General features: G+C 61.2%; 1 protein-coding gene across 2 annotated transcripts; it reads right to left on the minus strand.

Moving 5' to 3' along the window:
* Positions 1-92: 92 nt before the first annotated feature.
* ABCG4 (ATP binding cassette subfamily G member 4) lies at positions 93-17988 on the minus strand. 2 transcript variants are annotated; one of them, XM_087763323.1, is made up of 18 exons: positions 17857-17988; positions 17465-17628; positions 17138-17375; positions 15494-15954; positions 12259-12496; positions 9612-9729; positions 9397-9529; positions 9100-9150; positions 8768-8913; positions 8329-8452; positions 7968-8082; positions 7527-7666; positions 7106-7204; positions 6752-6920; positions 6087-6187; positions 5733-5891; positions 5450-5568; positions 93-5338 (listed from the first exon to the last, which is right to left on the minus strand). In XM_087763323.1, exons 4-18 carry the CDS (start codon positions 15494-15496, stop codon positions 5113-5115), a joined length of 1941 nt encoding a protein of 646 aa, XP_087619449.1. In that variant the 5' UTR covers positions 15497-15954; positions 17138-17375; positions 17465-17628; positions 17857-17988; the 3' UTR covers positions 93-5112. The 2 variants fall into 2 exon arrangements, with proteins under 2 accessions (XP_087619449.1, XP_087619450.1); XM_087763324.1 differs by lacking the exons at positions 15494-15954; positions 17138-17375; positions 17465-17628; positions 17857-17988 and adding an exon at positions 14073-14627.
* Between the last annotated feature and the right edge of the window lie 224 nt (positions 17989-18212).

Here is an 18212-nt window from a genome sequence, read left to right on the forward strand (position 1 = left end):
CCACCTCCGCACCCCGATGTGTACCCAGGCACGCACATCTCCCCTTGCATGCATGCCCTCTGGCCGCTCAGGGAGGGGAGGCACCCAGGCAGTACACTATAAATATAAGTTTTATTGATGTGTGAAATCCAACAAGTACAGCCGGCATCTCAGAAAGACTGAAATAAGCCGCAACGTCTCCACCTGCTCAACAGCTCCTAGGGCCCTCCGGACACCGGTGAGCACCAGCAGCAAGCTGGGACCCGGGCACCCTGCCCCTGCGGGGCACTTACCTGCGTGTGCGGCACAGCCCGGAGAGCCAGCAGGGCCCTGCCAGCAGCCCCGTGCTCCCCCCAGAGCCCAGGGATCACCTCCGCCCTGCCTGGTTCCTGCCAGGCTGCAGCTGTGGGCAGCGGTGCCCTGGCCCCGCATCGCAGCCTCCCCCCAGCAAGGCAGAAGGACCCGGGCAAATGCCACCCACACGCAACTACCACAGCAGAGTTACAGCTATGCAAGCGGACTCCCTTGGCCTTTGAGCTGTTATCTGCATCTTATTTTGGCAAACGGTCCCAGGAAAGAAGTAGCTCACCTCCGGTCATGTGGGAGCATGGGTTTCAACAGCTGCACCTCTCTGCACAGTCCACCCCTGCCCTGTATCACACGTGCAGCCCACTGTACAACCTCCTCTGCACACGTGGACAAGGCAAAGACTGGAAAACCACAGGGTCCAGTGTGGCACAGACGCATGAAGATATCCCAGGCAGCCACAGGCTGCCTGTGACCAGGAGCTCCCGTGGCAGAGGGACAGGACAAATGGTGTCCACACACAGTGAGAATGAAACACTGTTTTATTGCCTGATTTGAGAGAGGGGTGAAACCCTGGGAGAAGATCCATCCCCTCCCTGCACTAGCCCAGTCTCCCCTCCAGCCCTAGCACCAGCCAGGTGATGATGCATTTGCTCTTCTTGCGCATGTGACAAAGGTGGCCTGGACATGCATGGAGGTGAGAGGCCATACCGCTGCTTGCCTGCCTGCATTCACAGCACGCATAGGGGAGAGGCAGTACCTCATACAACCGTGCCAGTGGGCTGAAGGAGCCAGGCTAAGGGGCTGAAGCAGTTTTAGATGGGTTGAGGTTCAACCGGTGCTCCCAGGGAGCTGGAGCCATGGCCTGAACCACATCCTCATCCATTCAAAGTGCACTGCAAGGGAAGGCAGGGGGCAGGAGGGGAGAGGAGGTGTGGGGGAAGAAGCCTGCTCTCCTCCATCACACTCCTCATGATTATCCAGACGCGTTCCCTAGTGGGATTCCTGTAGCCAGAAGCACCCACGGCCCTGCTCCCCTGCTCTGCTAAAGTGCATCCTCGCTGCTGCATGCCAGCCCAGCACATGGGTGCTCCCCACCCGCTCAGGACAAGGCAAGGACCCAGTCTGGGCACCCATGGCCCCACACCACAAAACAACCAGTGTTATTGCCAAGGGGTCCTGCCACAGCCTGGCTTGGTGCCTATCTTGCCCTGAAGAAACTGTCCTGGAGAGATGCCCGCTAGCCAGTGGGCTGGAGCGGCCCAGCCTTGCTCCACTAAGGGATCCCCAGAGCAGGGTGGCTGCACCCCCTCCCTCTGCCATGCCAGGGCAGAGACAACCCTTTTTGCCCTGCTCCTGCGGGGCAGGGGGCCACCTGGGCCGCGGAGGGGCAATAAACCCCGAGTGCTCAGCCCAGCCACACCTGGGGGAGCGTGCAGGGCTCAGTGCAAATATGCTCAGTCCCTTTGCATTTCTCTGTGCCTTCCACCATCTCTGCAATTGTCCTCGCTGAGAGGGAAGGGGCAACGGATGGCCCCATTCTGGCACCTTGGCTCAGTTCACTCCTTGGGCACCGTTTGCCCTTGGGTACCACTGAGGGTGCCTTTGCCTGGGGCAGGGTCTGCCAGACCCAGGCCCTCTGTGCCCAGATGCCTCACTCATTGCGGCCTCTTTGTATCAACACATTCACTTGCCAGCTCTGCTGGGAGTGTCAGTGCCCTTCTCCGGGACACCTCAGGCCTCCCGCTGCCCTGGGAATGAGGGGCACCTGCCCCATAACCCCCACTCCCCAGTGCCCTTGCCCAGCTTGGGGACACAGCCATCCTCCATCTCCAGAGTTCGCCCCAGCCCTCTGCCTTGCAGTGGCCACATACCTGGTCAGCCAGAACTCTACAACCCGCACACTCACCGGTGCAGGAGGCCCGGGCTGTGCTGAATTGTCCTGGATATCCTGGGGGTGCTGCCAACCACCCCGTCCCAGACAGGCTGGTCCGAGCAACCACCTGTGGAGCTACCTGCCCCAGCAGTCTCCCTCCGGCCATGCCGAGCTCGGGCAGCCTGTCCCATGGGGTTTCTCTGCAAGCAGCAGAGACTGGCCAGCAAAGGCTTCTGTTGCAGCATCCCTGTGCATGGGGCACATGGGCAGTGGCAGTCGTTGGTGCCTGCTGGTAGCCCCTTCTGCTCCACATGTGGGCCATCGCTAGTCCGTCTCTTCCTGGTCCTTCTGGGAGTGGCGGTGGCGCTGGCTGCGATGGCACAGGGGTGTCCCAGGAGGCACTGTGTGCTGGGTGCAGACACCAGCAGGACACAGCGCTGCAGACAGCAGTGCCTCCACTGTGTAGGAAGCAGGACCAACCACGAAAGCCCCTGCTGCCAGGGAGTGGGCAGGAGGCAGGAGCTGTGCAAAGCTGCACCATCAGCACCTCCTGCCGACTTGGTATCTATCCAGGGGAAAACCCTCAGCCCAGCAGTGCACACCCTGCATTAGGCAAGGCTTAACTAGTCACAGCCCAGGAGCAGGACAGAAGTGGGGCACTGGTCCCATCAGCCCCATGGACAGTGAGATGGAGATGGGTGATAGCCTGCAGCTTCACCATCCCCCTGGCTCCCTGCCCGTCCATCCACCTGGTGACAGAGCAGACATGGGGACCGCTCCCCATTCGACCACAGCCCTACAGCTGCAGTTGGCAGCATCGTGCCCAGGAGACTGCAGCCCCCCAAGCTGGCACAGCTCCATTGCAGAGCATGGCACAGGGCTGCCAGTGAAGGAGGATCCAGGAGCAGAGGGGAATTTTGTGAGGGACAGTGGTAAGTCAGACAAGAGCCCCTGGGGAAAACCCCAGTGCACAGCATGGAAAGGGCATCAGGGCATGTCCTGCTTCCAGACCCTCTGTGCAGGAGAGCCCCATGGCTACAGGCTCCTTACAGCGATGCTGTCCAGGCAGGGGGAAACATGACCTCGCTGAGTGCCCAGCATCAGTGCTGCCACATGTCTGCTGTCCACCTGTAGGCCGGCCAGACCCTGCTGTGTAGAGCAGTCCCAACATGAGCCAGTAAAAGCAAAGAACAGTCTCAAAGATTTTGCTCAAATCTGGCATTTGCCCTGCAATCCCCTGCTGCTCAGAGTGCGCTGGCAGCAGCATCTCACAGACTGCACTTGAACCAGGGCCCAGCATGCCAGGATGGGACAGAGCTGCCTTCCCCATGTCCGCGCTCACTAAAAAGCAGTGGGTTCCCATGTGCGTAGGTGACCAGTACAGCCCTGCAACACCAGTGCCAGCACACCCACTGAGACAGGTCTGTGCTAAGCAGCATGCTGCGCTCCCAGCGCAGCAGCGTCTGCAGATGCCCCACCAGCTCTGGTCTCAGGTCTGTTCCTTTGGACAACCAGTGAGGTGCTGAAATGCCTTCCCTCTGCAAGCGGTGTGGAGAGGCAGGTGATTTTGGAGGAGCCACCAGAGACACTTGCCAAAAGGGACCTTTTCCTGATACCAGTCACAAAGCACAAAGCCCTTCCCAGTGTCAGGGTCGCCCAAGGCAAACAAACCGCTCCAAGATCTCACCTGCTTTCCAGTTCTGGCACTGCTGGGACCCCTTTCTGCACAGTGTTACCCTGCGAGGTTTGTACTGTGATGAGGCTGGGCGCCCCTGGGGCTTGCATCCCCTCCTTGCACAGACGGTGCTGAGCGAGGCTTGTCCTCGTGTTCTGCTGAGACAGCCACAGTTGTGCCGGGATGAGAGGAGTGAGGAGCGCGATGGTGCAAGGGAAGGGCTCAGGGCCAGCTCTTCTCCTGCAGTAGAGGCTCCAGCAATGGCACGGGTGAGCCCAGCCCTGCTTTTCACCCACCTGGCACTGGCAGGGTGTGGGAACCTAAATCCTCCCCATTCCATGCAGCACTTCAAGGGACCAGTCACTTCTCTCCATGTTGTTGATTTTTTCCTCTTGGCTCAGACCCCAAAGACACCAGGGACTGAACGTGAGACTCCCTAAGGTCCGAGAATACTGTCTCATTCCCACAGACCCTGCCACATCCCCAGGTTTGAAGATCCCATCTCTGAGGATGGCATCTGAGAAGAAGTCTGAGACAGAGCCCCAAGTCCTTCTCTGCCTGCTGGCTCCCTTTCCCCTCCATGCAGACTGGGAAGCAGTGGGGTTTATAAAAAAAATAAAGAAAAGAAAAAAAGAAAAAAAATTAAAAACGGGGGATTTATGCAGAAAGAAAAAAAGGATGCAGCAATTTCTGTGGCTACGGCGACAGGAAACACTAAAGCCTTGTGCAACTTGGCCTATTGCATCTTTGGGCTCTTCTTAGCACTGACACACATGCTGGCCAGGGCGAGCAACAGGGCTATGTGCTGCGCTACAGATCCATGCTCTGCAGGCATCTTTTCCCAGCTTCAGCCCCCGGATCAGGCAGCCCCAGGGTGCTGCTCCCCTCCTGCCCGGAGCAGTCAGCTCCTCTCGGTCTTGCTCAGCAGACGGCCGCCTCCATGGGACTGTCCCTGGTGTCCCAATGTGTTTGGTGGAGAAGGGCAGTGCCAGGCAGGGGCGACAAGTGGGGACCCAAGCTCCATGGGGTTCGGCAGTTCTGGGGGACAAGGTGGCACATGCCAGGGCTGTACAAAACTTTTGCAATGAAGAGTGAGTGGAAAGGTTAAAACAGTTCCGAGATGTCTCAAAACCCTTCTCGACTGAGCCAGGCCTGGCTGGCACCTACCACCGCCTCCGCTGCAGTCTGTGACCTGCTAGGAGCACTGTGTCCATCTGCAGAACCGTCTGTCACAGCAGGCCAGGCCCAGGAACGGCACCGGGGCCCCATGGCCCCTTTATCTCTCTGACTTGACTTTGTACCTGAGGACCAGGTAAGCCAGGAGCCGTAGAATGATGAAGAAGATGCCCAGGATGAGGAAGTCCAGGTAGAGCTTGGCCTCCTCCACGTCCAGCTCCTGCAGGATCTTGATGGGTTTTTGGAAAGGGCAGAAGTCCTCGAGGCACTCCAGGTCCTCACGCTCCATGGCATAGATGGTGAGAATGACACCCTCGAAGCCATACCTAGGGCAGAGCACACCAGGAGAGTCACCACATGCCCCAAGCAGCCCCATTCTCTCCCCAGCCCATGGGAGCCCAGGGCAAGGAGCTTCTGGCCAGAGCACGGCATCCCACCTGACATAGGAGACGTAGGAACTCCACTGCAGGTAGGTGGGGATGGTCTTGAAGCTGACGAAGAAGCCCGAGAAGAGCAAGACGGGGATGGCAGTGACGGGTCCCACAAAGGTGGCCACCTGGGGAGCAGAGGCCACTGGGTGTCATGTCCCTGTCCCTGGACACATTGCCTGTAGCATTCACATGCCTGCCTATGGGCAACACTTCTCTCCACCCCTCCTTGTCGTGGGACAACTCTTCCCCCCTTCTCCGCAGAACAGGCAAAGCCAGGGCCCCGTCTGACCTGTAGGGAAGTGGAAGCAGCTCCAATGAGAAGCCCGAGGGACTGGGCCACCAGGGCCGTGGCGGTGGCCAGGGCAGAGAAGAGGAGGAAGCGTGTGGCTTCGGGCGGCTGGCCCGTCATCCAGTACACGATGCTGCAGTACGCGATGGGGCAGATCACCTGGAGAGGGGCAAGCAAAGAGACCGCTCCGCTGGACTCACAGCCATCCTCACCCCACAGACCCTCCCTGGGGGACGGAAGACCGCAGGGACCCGTCAAAGGCCAGCCCAGGGTATTGGGGTAGCCAGGCAATTGGTTGTGCCAAGGAAGGCACATCAGCATCGGGGCCATGCTTTAATCCATCTGAAAGCTCACCTGGAAGGGCACATCTGCCATGGTCTTTGCCAGATAATAGGCTTTCAGGCTGTACCAGTAGTTCAAGTGCTCTCGCAGGAATACAGACATCTCCTGGGGGACTGCATGGAAACAAGGAGTTAGCAGCCATCAGTGCCCTGGCCTGGGCTGCTCCAGCCCCTCCTCCCACCTGCCCCAGTGCAGGCAGATGTGCTGCTGCGCCGGCACAGAGCACCAGGCAGCCTCCTGCCTGTGCTGCGAGTGGGTGCTCAAATCTTCACCAGGGAAATAAGTCAGTGACCAATGTGGGAACTTTCTGCATGGAAAAGTCAGCTTGGCTGGGGGTTTTTAGGAAAACTTTTTGAGGAAGTGAAGGAGAGGTGAAACAGCTGAAAATGCAGCTTTACAGACATTTTCTCAGAAAAAAAAAATTCCAGCATTCTGCTTTTAGCCAGCAAGTACATTATAGCCAAATATTAAATAAAGGGCAAAACTGCAATATAGCCAAACAGTTTTCCCTCTCTTCTTTGTTTGAATTTTTTCCTCTCTTATTTCCCCACTTTCGTCCAATTCATCTGGCTCCACCATACACTGCCCAGCAGACACACTCCCACACGGCTGGAGCACCCCCCTCTGCCCCAAGGGTTGGGAGCAGCGAGTGGGTGTTGGGGGAAGGAGCTCCTTACAGGTGAGGATGGTGGGCATCAGCGCGGCAAACATGAGGAAGAGCATGGAGAAGAAGAGAAAGCCAGTGTTGTTGAAGACTTTGCCCGCGTCGTTACCAATGTGCAGGTAGAGCAGCCCGATCAGCACCCCAATGCAGATGTGGGACATGAACCGCAGATGGGTCAGCACCTGCAGGCAGAGAGGGTACAAGGGCTCAGCAAGGCAGGGCTGCATCCCAGGGGAGCAGAGGACAGCCTGCCTGCTCCTCAAGGGTGAGCCCCACTCCAGCCCCCGTTCAACTCCTGTCTCTGCCTGTCCCCAGTGACCAACAGGCCCCATCCCGTCAGCCCTGGCCCAGCCTCCCCTGCCCTCACCGTGTCCCTTAGGATGCAGATAAAGGTTCTCTTGAAGAGGATGCAGAACTGGGTTGAAGTGCTGGTGGCAAACGTGTGGCTCTCGATGTGGTCCACATCCTGCAAGACCATGGACAAGTCAGAGACATGGGTCAACTTCACAACACGAGCTCCCTACTAGGACGGCACACAAATGCTCCCAGGGTGCCTTATGAGCACCCCTGGTGAGAACAGGCACTGCCAGCTGCAAGCACAGAGCTGTCGCTCAAGACAAGCGGAGGCTGGCTGAATGCCTCCATGCTCCCCACCATGTCCAAGGGGCTCTAGGCATCACAGGATATCCACGCACTGTGGGGCAGGGGGGACTGAGGTGTCCCTGGGTAGGCACCCCATTACCTGCCACTCCCTGTCACCGCAGGAGGCTCCTCTCATCCCCACTCACCGTCACACAGTGTGCTGGGCATGACGGATCTGCCTTGTCAGGGCTGCTCTTCTTCTCAGCCATGGTGCACATGCCATTCTGGACGGCGCGGAACAGGACAGGGTTGAGGTCCCCGTACTCTCCTGAGGCCACCTCAATAACTGTGGAGGAGGACAAGACCCCTGAGAAGTGCTGAACCAGCCCTTGCCATCACTTTGCTCAGCCTGTCCAGACCATGACCCTGTGGGGCAGGGGGGTGGGAGCCCAACACAACCCCCACCCCGCAATGCTGCACCACATGGCAGCACTGCCCAGCCAGCACCTAACAAGAGGGGCACAGGCAGCCCTGCTCCCTGGGCAACCTGGGGGAACGCTGGGCAGCCCTTAGGGCTTGGGCACTGGGTTTGGACATTGCCACCCTCTGCTCCCCACCGTGGCCCCAGCTGGGGCAGGGGCACTCACTGAAGTCGGCAGGGTTGTGGTATGTGGGGCAGTGGAGGCCAAGACCCTTCAGGTAGGGGATGAGGTTGGTCACGACGCCTTTGAAGATGCACTGGCCCTGGCTCAGGATGTACAGCTGCAAGAAAAAGCCAGGATAAGGCAGAAGCAGAGCAGCCAGGGCACTGTCACTGGCTCCTACCCACCTCCCTGTCCTAGGGTGACACAGGGCACCCTTGCCAGACCCCAGCCATCAGGGCTGTGTGCCACACAAGTCCCAGGTCAAATGCCTGCAGCCCATCCCTCCCATGGCCCCTCTCCTGGGTCTTGGGGACAGAGGGACCCTGCACCCCTGAAGAATCCTGTGTCCTAGCCCAGCCCAAACCTTGTCGAACATCTCAAAGAGCTTGGCACTGGGCTGGTGGATGGTGCAGATGATGGTGCGCCCACCCTGAGCCAGGGACCGCATCAGGGAAACCACCTGGAAGCAGGAGGCACTGTCCAGACCACTGTGGCCACGCAGGATGGGGTGGAGGAGAAAGAGACAGCAGAGAGAGAAGGAGAGAGTTAAGAGGGGGGGAAGTACATCCTAAAGATGCCCCCACCTGCCTCCCCTTGTGGGCACCCTCCTCCCAGGTCAATGGAGGAGAGCATCCCTTTGCAGCCCCAGCCCTTTTAAAGCCCTGGCGGGCACAGTCACATCCCACCCTCAGGTCTCGCAGCCCTGCCGTGCTCCAGAGGGTGCTGGCCACCCCAGTGTCCCCCAGCCAGGGAAGCCCTGCTGGGCAGGCAGTGCTGTGGAGCCCCAGCCCCTGCAGCCTCACCTCGTGGGCTCATCGAAGAACATGACTGGAGGGTTGTTCACCAGCTCCAGGGCGATGGCCAGGCGCTTGCGCTGGCCCCCCGACAGCGAGATGGTGCGGGTGTAGGAGCACTCCAGCAGCCCCAGGGCCGTCAGGATCTCGTTCACCTGTGAGACAGCATAATTCACCATGGGCTCCCATGGACTCTCACCCCATCCCCGCCACCTCCCTTCAGACCACCATCGCTGGGAGCCCCTCAGCTTTCCCTGGTCCCCTCAGGGCCCTCCCTTCCCTACTGTCCCCATCTTGGAGAGAGATAAGGGGGCCTGGGTCCACCTTCCCTCTGCACTTACCAGCTCCTTCTTCACCTCCTGCTTCTCACTCAGCTTCAGGTTAGCAGAGACCTGCAGGGAGAGGATGGGCAGGGAGACACAACTGTCAGATGTAAGGAATAGAATCGGCTGCACCCTGCCCGGCCGAGGGCTGGGAGCGGTGGCTCAGGATGAAGGGAGCAAGCACAGCAGGATTTTGTTCCTGTGTCCCAGAGCCCTTGGAAATGCCTGATGTCAGTGTGAGCTCAGTGCCCGAGGACACAGTCCACAGGACATCCAACAGAGCCCAGCAGGCTGCCCGGCTCCCGCATGGCTCACCATCATAGCCTCCAGCACGGTGAGGTGTGGCAGGAGCATGTCATCCTGCATGATGTAGCAGGACATCTTGCGGAAGGTACGCAGGTCCCGTGGTCGGCCATTCACCAGGATCTGGCCCTTCATGCCGGTCTCCCTGCAGGAAAGGGGCATGGGGGGATGTACACAGGACCCCCAGCCCTGCACCCCCAGAGCCGCTGGCTTCCCCCCAGCCTCACCTGTAGCCAGCCAGGATGTTCATGAGCGTGGACTTTCCGGCACCCGAGGGTCCCATGATCCCAATGAGCTCCCGCTGGCAGAACTTCCCTGACAGGCATTTGAGGAGCGTCTTGTACCCTGGAGGGAGAGCAGCATGGGTTCGGCTTTCAAGAGCAGCAGCACTACAGGGACCGCAATGCCATCCCAGCACCTGGGGGACCTCAGGACCTCCATGGATCGTGCCAGGGGCTGCATGTGCCCGGAGACTATCTCCATCAGCATCACCAGAGCTATAGCCATGGCAGCTGTCATTTCCAGCACGATCCCTGACCCTGGTCCTTGGCTGGCCCCACCAATTTCCAGTACCGAAAAGGCACATGCCCCAGACCACAGCAAAGATCATGGAAATCCCCGGGTCAGGGCACGTAGCTGCTGAGGAAGATCACCAGGCTGTGACATTGGTCCTGGGAATGTTGTCAGATCCCAGTCCCTAGGGCCAGTGGAGAGGGGCAGCAAGAAGCGGGGTAGCATGGGGCAGGCAGAGTCCCCAAGCCTGCTGGATGCCTGGCTGTTGCCTTCATTGGCATTCATGCTGTGATACCCGGCAGCAGCCACTGCTAATCAGACCTGGAATTATCTCTGCTTTAAATGCAGCTGATTAGCATTTTCTGGCAGAAGGAACATGATGTGTTGGGAGTAGGGAACAGGCACAGCCTCAGGCTCTCAGGAGCTGACCCCAAAACACAGCCCTGGCAGGAGAGCAAGGGTATACAGGCTGCTAGGACCATGCTGAACCAAGGACCAGGTCTGAGCATCTCCCTGCTGGAAATATGCTTCCCAAGTGCTCTGTGGGGGCAGCTGGTGTTGGGCGAGGGCAACAAGTCCATTCCCTGCCCACTGTCCAGGGCAAGCCTCAGGGCCAGACCAGCTCACAGTCCTAGTACCACACTGGGGGGCAGCCCCTCTGGATTGTCCATCCCCAGGACAGGGGGTCCGGCACCGCAAGCTCCTGGTTCCTCCTGTTCACCCCGCAGAGTCAGGCACCCTGCATCCAGGAGTGGGCCCCGCTGGCAGAGGGGCAGCCAGTGCTGGGAGGGGAGGGCAGGGGGCTGTGCATGACGACAGCAGAGCGAGCATGCCCGGCAGCCCCCCCGGCACATCCCGGCACCACGCACAGAGCTCCGGCACCGCGCATGCTGCTCACGTCGGCGCCACTGCAGCTTGCGCAGCGGTTACTTGCGTTCATTGACTGCCAGTAACCTCCTGCTTCAGCAGAGTGGGGCGGCCTGGCCGGATCCTGGGGGCTGCGGCCAAAGGCACCGGGAGATCCCCGCCAGCTCCTCCACCTGCACCTGGCCTGGGGGAGCAGAGAGGCCCTCCCACTGCCACCCCGGGATCCCAGCACCCCTCAGCACGCTCTTTTCCGGTCCAGCTGCCCGAGCCTTTCCCCCTCCCTCCCTGGAGGGCACTGGCCCACTGGCAAGCAGCCGTTCCCCATGACTTCTGGGTGCTACAGCACACTCTGCCCTGGGGAACCCACGGTCATATCACAGCTCCTCCTAGGATGCTTCCTCAGCATCCCAGACAAACAGACAGACCTCATTCTGGGGGATGTAGGGGCTGGTCCCACTATCTTTCAATGCCTCAGTTTCCCTAGCTGCAGAGCCTGGTTGGGGACAGGGTCAGAGGCCTCATCCAGCGCTCCTGGCTGGCAGGGCACCCCGCTGAGCAGCCCTGAGCCCTCAGTCTCCTCACCCCAGGACCCTGCACATCCCTGCCTGCCCTCAGCTTCTACAGATCAGCTTCCCCTCCATCTCATGGGGCTGCCTGATTAGCATCCCATTAACTGAGAGAGCTAATTAAAGCAGACTACCACCCACCAGCTGCCATCTGCCTCCCCTCTCCCCTCCCTGAGCTCTCGACCGGAGTCGCACACAGGAAAGGGGACCACGGCCTCAGCTGCACAGGGAGCCGCTAGAGAGGAAATCCCCTGCAAATCACACATATTCTCCTTGCCAGGCTCCAAGCTGGGGCACCCCTTGGGGTCTCCGGCTGTCGGCACATCACACGCAGCCATCATACCCCAAACAAAAGTGCTGGGGAAACTAATGCATCCTGGCTGCCCCTGAGCCAGGAAATCTGCCCCATCTCCCCCACGCAGCCCTGGCCAGAGGCTTCCTGGGATGCGATCTGCTTTCCTCTGGCATTGCACAGCACAGGCACGCAGCAACTGCTGCGGGACATGAGCCTGCCCTCCACCCATGGGTGCCCAGCAAGGACGGCCAGTCACAGCATGGCTGCAGACAGCACCTGGCGCTCAGACAGACCATGGGGCCAGCCAGCCCGACCACCCAGCCAGCCCCCACTGCCGCAGGGGACAGCAGGGCAAGCACAGGGTGAGCGGCTCTAGCATCTCCGCTGTGGCTCCCCGTGTGCAGCCCCGCTGCCACCCACTGGGGCAAGCTCCCGCCAGCAGGCAGAGAGCTGAGGCACTCTGTGCTTGCAGAGGCTGCGGCTGCCTGGAGCAGGAATCGGCAGAGAAGCAACGAATCCAGCACAGAGGGAGATGCTGGGGACCTGGGTGAGATCAAGGCATAGAGAAGGGGACAGGGGTGCAATAGCCCTGCAGGCACCCTCCCCTGCCCTTCCCCAGCCAGCAGCTCCTACCTCTCTTCCTCCACCAGGAGCCTTCACGCACAGAGTAGGACAGGTCAATGAACTCAATGTTGACGGCCGAGCGCTTTGGGAGGTGGGAAAACCTCTGGGCCTCTGTGATGTGGTTCTCCACCTTCTTCAAGTGGGTGGTGAGAAGCGGGGCATCTGGGGGGCTGGCGTGGCACACCGTGTCCTCCAGGGCAATGGAGACACACGCGGGATCCATACCCTTCTCTGCCATCCTGCTGCACTGTAGAAAAGGCACAGGGATCGACTCACAGTGGGCCCCTCTCTCAAGGCCAGGGACTGCAGGGGCCAGGGACCAGCCCTGTCCTCTCACACCCTTTCCTGCTGGCTCCAGGCCTCACTGCCTCCCCTGCCCTGTGACAGACTGCCCAGATGTAGCCCTGGCACCCACAGCTGGATGGAAGGATGAACCTGGCCAGGGCAGCCAAGCCAGCACCAAGGGGCTCACAGCAAGGAGCAGCTGATCAGCTCCACAGTCAATATCAATTCATGCACCTCCTGTGGCTGGGTCCAGCTCTGGCAGCAGGATGGGAGGCGGGAGAGCTGATGTTCTGCCCTCAATGGGGGCACCCGGCTGTGCCTGATGTCCCTAAGGGCTCACCAGGAATTACGCCTGCCTGGCCTGGCCAGGGCCTGGGCGATACAGGTATGGGGTGCCAAGCAAGCAGGCTGTTCCAGCCAGTTCCTCAGATGAAGCGTGCCGTGCCTCACCCAGGCTCCTGGGGCAGAGCAGTCCTGGCTACATTAGACCCTCAGCTGGTGCCCGGGGTCCCCCTGGGCTTGCTGGGACAGACTTAATAGAACAGGGAGGGGGCCCCACTAGTGCTAGTTCTTCTCTGTCTCCCTTGGCTCATTTCACCTTCCTGGCTCTTACCAGCACAGCCTCAGAGACCAGGCCAGTACTTAACTGGGGCCATTGCGTGATGCTAATACGTGCACCTTCCCAAACGCTCTCCTGCTGGGCAGTGTCTTCTGCCTGCAGTCCTCCCCACAGCCGGCTGCAGCACGGCCAAGCTCCCCGCATCCCCGCTTGGCTTGAGGACTCTCTGCGGTGCTGGGGGGGATGTTGAGCCAAGCAGGGTGGGGAGCATACTAACCCCAGGTCCCACTGCGGCACCACAGACCAGGAGGGGATTGGGGATCCCTGCGGCACCGGCAAAAGGAGCCTGAGCTGTGCCCGAGCAGGCTGGGCCCAGCACCCATCTTGCCTCCAAGGCTAGGGTCCTAATGCTTCGCTAACCTATATTTTGCTGAGGCGCAGGCTGCAGGCAGCTCCTCGCTACAGCTGCAATGCACACACACAATCCCCTGGAAGGGGAAGCCCGCTTCCCGAGGAGCTGCGCCGAGATCTTCCCGGCCCTCTCCCCGTTGCAGACAGATCCCTTTCAGGGCTGGAAGCAAGCCAGCCCCAGCCCTGGGGAAGACGGGGTGGGAAGGAGGGCCAGGGGGTCCCAGCACGCGGGTCCCCCCCAGCAGCCGGGAGGTCCGGGACAGGCTCGGCACGGCGGCCCCGCCGTGGGAGGCAGCCCCGGGGTGCGGGCCAGGGGTAGCGGGGGGCTCGGGGGGGGCTGCAGGCACAAAGCGCCCTCGGGCTCACCTTGCCTCCTTCGCCGGGGCGTCGCAACGAGCGCTAAATCCCGCAAGCCGCTCTTGGCGGCTTAGCCCATCCCCGAGGCGAGGGGTGGGGAAGGCGGCTTTGCCGAGGATGTTCTGCCTTCCTCCCGGCTCCCCGCCGGCCCCCTCCATCCCCCGCCGCCCCCAGCCCCAGGCAGGGGGGGAAGGGGCTCCCGCAGGCTCACCTGGCAGGCTCCGGGCGCGGCAGCTCCTCTCCCCGCCGGCAGCGGCCGTGCCCCGCCGCCGCCCTGCGCCCAGCGCCCGGCCGTGCCTCCGCCGCAGCGCCCTCCGCCTCTCCCTCCTCCGCAGACAAAGGGGCGATGCCCGCGGCGGGGGCTGGGGGACGGCGCCGGCCGGGCAGGGAGCGGCTCGGCGGCAGCCGGCCGGGGCCTCAGCGCCGGGACCCGGGCTGGGCGCTGCCCCCGCGGGTCCCCAGCCGGGGTCGCCTCCCCATCCCTCCGCAGGGCTGGGCTGGGCAGGGCTGGCTGGGCGGCAGGCGGGCGGGCAGGGCGGAGGGGGGCTCTCCGCCCCCAGCCCAGCAGCGGCTAGCAGCCCCCCGGGCCCCGCTGCCCGGCGGTGCCCCTCTCTGCCAGCTTTGTCCCCGCTGCTGCTGCTGCTGCTGCTGCTGCTGCCTGTCGGGGCGGCAGGATGGGCTGCCCAGGCAGGCAGCACTGCCAGGCAGCGAAAAAATCCTCTTAAAGGGACCGGCCCTATTTCCTCTCCCCGCAAGCCAGAAGGCCCTGAGCATCCCCAGCCCACAATCTTGGTGTTTGCCAGCCCTGTCTCCGCAGCCCTGCAGCACCCCTCCCCGCTGCCTGCTGCTGGGCACACATGGGGCAGAGCCCACGGCAGCTCCCTCCGGTGCCACCTCAGCCCAAAACCCTGTGGGCCCAACAGCCCCTAAGTCTGCTCCTGCCCGGGACGTGCCTGGCCCCTGCTCAGTCCTGCACTGGCCTGGGATAGCGGCCACGCCACCCCAGTGGGGGCACAAGCTGGGTGAAACTCGGGCTGCAATGCAGAGAGCTGCCTAGGAAGCCCACACCAGGCATCAAGAAAGAGCCAGGGCTGGTGGGGTTACAGCTGGCCACAAAGGGCCTTCCTTGATAGGAGGATGTCCCCCTTGCCAGGGCTTTGCCCCCAGCACACACTCCCCTCTGCAGCTCATCACTGGGGACCTGCCATCCCCCTGGCACCTCCACCCTCCGCAGCGCCACGCCTGGCTCCATCCTCGCTGTTACTCACACCTCTCACCCACCACAGCACTTAAACGTGAAAGACATATGGAAATGAGTGGCACTAACCAGAGTATTAATTAAAAAACCATCTGTTGAGCCAAGGAAAGCTTTCCCCTCCCAGAGCCATCCTTGGGCTGGGACAGAGCTTAGGGCAGTGATTTGGCTCCTTGGCAGAGCAGGATACAGCCAGAGGAGAGACTGTGGGGCAGGGCAGCCCACAGGCTGGGCAGGGGGAGGGCACAAGGAGGTAGTCGTGGAGCCAGACTCCATATGGAGGCCTTAAGTCATCTCTTCATGGAGCAAAAGGCACGCAGGACCCATCCAGTTTGCTCTGCATTCAGCACGCTGACTCCCATCCCCAGGGCACTCACCATTAGCAGGTCTCAGCCCAGGCCCCCTCTGCACAGCACAACCCAGCTCTGCTTCCCTGCAGGCGGGCACAAGTAGGGTCTGGGAGTGAACCCCCTTGATGCTAAAGCCCCTTCCTTCTCAGCTGCTCGAGGCTGGATCAGGAGCTCCCAAGCCCAAGCTGGAGGCCATACAGGAACCAGCAGCTGCTGCAGCATCCTGTTGTGGAGTCATTTCAAGGTGGAAGGCCAGCAGGGATGGGAGTTCAGTGCCCAGAAAGGCTTGGTGGCCAGTGCCACAGGAACATTCAGCATCCATCTGGTCCCCAGCTAGGACCTTCCTGCAGTGGCCTTGACCACAGCTGTGTCCCTGTGGTGGCTCACACGTCCAGGACAGTATCAGTGGCAGAGGGAGCCTGTCCTGGCTCTGTCATGCATGTCCAGGGCTCCGGGGACAGAGCAGGCAGCAGAATCTCTTTGCATAACTGGAAAACATGTGTGATTTCCTGTAAACATATTTTTAATTACCCATGTGGTGCTGCTGGTCCTCCAGCTCCTCTGGCAATCCCATCACATATGCTCCAGACCACCTTCTCCTTCCCTGGCGGAATAAAAATTCTGGCTTTTCCGTTGCTGCTTCAGAGGGAGCCAGGGTGGTTCCCAGGGAGCACAAGGCTGTTCCCGGCTGGAGCAGAGTACCAGCCTCAGCATGAAGGCAACCCACTGAGCATTGCCCCAGTGAGAAGTGAAGGGCCAGTGGGGAGAACAAAGAGTTTAGGGAAGGGAGCCTGGTCAGAAACCCACTCCTGAGAAGAGAGGTGGCATACCACAGGGCTGCAGCAGTGCCCATGATGGCTGCTCCTGCCAAGGGCCACATTAATAGCGGCCGTGCAGGCTCCGTGGTAGGCAGCAAGAGCCCACAGTCCCAGCTCCCTTCCCAAGAGCCTGGAAGGAGTCATTGTGGGCCCACACCCCAGGTCTTCTTCTCTAGCTACAGGACCAAAGAGTGCCCTGCTGTGCTCAGGACACCCCTCTTATATCTCCTTACCCATCTTGCCTGCAGGGCATCGGGTACCATGTCTCTTAGTGGCCCCAAGCTGCTGGGAGAGAAGTCCCTGGGGAAAGGGGCTCTCAGGGCAAGACCGTAGACCCCTGGAAGGAGCATGCCCTGCAGCCAGTGTGTGGACCAGGCCATGGGAAAGACTTTGCACCTGGGAGTTGAGACCTTCCCCCACACAGTTAGCTGTCCTGCTCCAAGGGAGGCAGTAGGGCAGTTTGTCCCACTGTAACGCTTGATTGCTCAGCAACGTGTGGTGCAGCCCTGGCCAGGCTGCTCTGCCCTGCGAGCTCTGCCCGTGGCACGGGGATAGCCGGCAGGTCCCACGCTCCAGCTCTGCCTGACGGCTGCAGCAAGCCCAGAGGGCAGATCTACCTCTCCGGCCAGGACCTGGCCCATGTGCAGGAAATACCTGGCAGGGAGAAATCACAACCTGCAGCACAGATGGGATAGATACTTCTGCAACAGCCACAGGCACTCATGCTACCTCCCCCCTAAAAGGGGATATGAGCCTCCTCTAGGAAGCAGCCGGGCAAACGGAGACCAAGACACCAATGTCCCCAAGCCCAGCTGCAGGACACACATGCAGCTCCCCAGTGCCTGCTGCTCACAGAGCATCCCTGCCACTGGAGAGTCACGGCACGGGGCCAGGCAGGAAGGCAGCCCTGCGAGAGAGCCCGGAACATCTCCTCTCCTCTCAGACGACAGCCTTGGGATGGACGGAGCTTATGGAAAGAGTGCAGCAACGGAGACACGTGGCAAAGGGAAGCAGACATCCAGGGTGCAAGCCTCCTTCGGCATGGGGCCAGTGACCACAGCCCCGGATGGCTCAGCTCTACCCGGAGGAAGCTGTAAGGAGAGAGAGAGCAGCAGGTTTTGAGCTGTTTGGCAGCTCTCAGTGCCAACCCTTCCCACGAAACAGTGAGGCAGGCCCTTACCAAAGGTGGGCAGTCGCTACTGGGACTCACCGCACGGGACGTGGCAGTCGCACTCGCAGACGTCGCAGCGCAGGAACCAGCGGGCCCAGCCCGAGCGCTTGGTGACACAGGCTGAGATCTTGATGCAGCCATGGTTGAGGAAGGCTCCGAGGTGGGCCTGGGTGCTGCAAGATGAGGAGCACCTCCCGGTAATATCCCGCTCACTGATCTCGATCCGACCTCGCAGGCAGATGCCTGCAAGAGCAGGGCCAGAGCATGTCACAGGGTGCCCACCACCTCCTGCGGCAGGCTGGGGTAAAGAGGGATCAGACACATGCCTGCAGCCCTCCCGCCTGCTCCCCATGCAGGCAGGGTGCCCCCTCGGGCTCAGCGTGACACCCAGTGGTACTCACGGAGGCAGGTGGGCTTGGGAGTCCAGCGGCCGTCAGACTGGCAGGCGCTGGCTGGGTCCCCCAGCAGCAGGAATCCAGGCCGGCAGCTGTACCGCACCACTGAGCCAACCCACCAGTCGTTGCCGTACACCACCGAGTTGAAGTCCGCTTCGGGTCGCCCGCAGTTCACTGGGGACAGGGAGGTTCCCGTGGGCAGCATGGGGCTAGCACCCTGTGCAGCCTGCTCGGCAGAATGGCAGCCCAAGGGGATGCACCCAGACAAGGTTGTGAGTCCTGGGCAAGGACCAGGGTACTGGGCAGGCTCTGTGGGTGCTGGGCAGGCTCTGTGGGTGCCGGGCAGGCTCTGTGGGTGCCCC

This window comes from Nipponia nippon, unplaced genomic scaffold (genome assembly GCF_047370975.1).
Source record: "Nipponia nippon isolate SJK-2023a ecotype South Korea unplaced genomic scaffold, ASM4737097v1 scaffold_28, whole genome shotgun sequence".
In the NCBI taxonomy this organism is placed as follows: domain Eukaryota; kingdom Metazoa; phylum Chordata; class Aves; order Pelecaniformes; family Threskiornithidae; genus Nipponia; species Nipponia nippon.

Coding starts and splice junctions, on each gene's coding strand:
- ABCG4 (XM_087763323.1), bottom strand. Junction 9,530..9,611: donor AACATCCTGGCTGGCTACAG/GTGAGGCTGGGG, acceptor CCTTTCCTGCAG/GGAGACCGGCATGAAGGGCC. Junction 7,205..7,526: donor GCCCAGCACACTGTGTGACG/GTGAGTGGGGAT, acceptor ATGGTCTTGCAG/GATGTGGACCACATCGAGAG.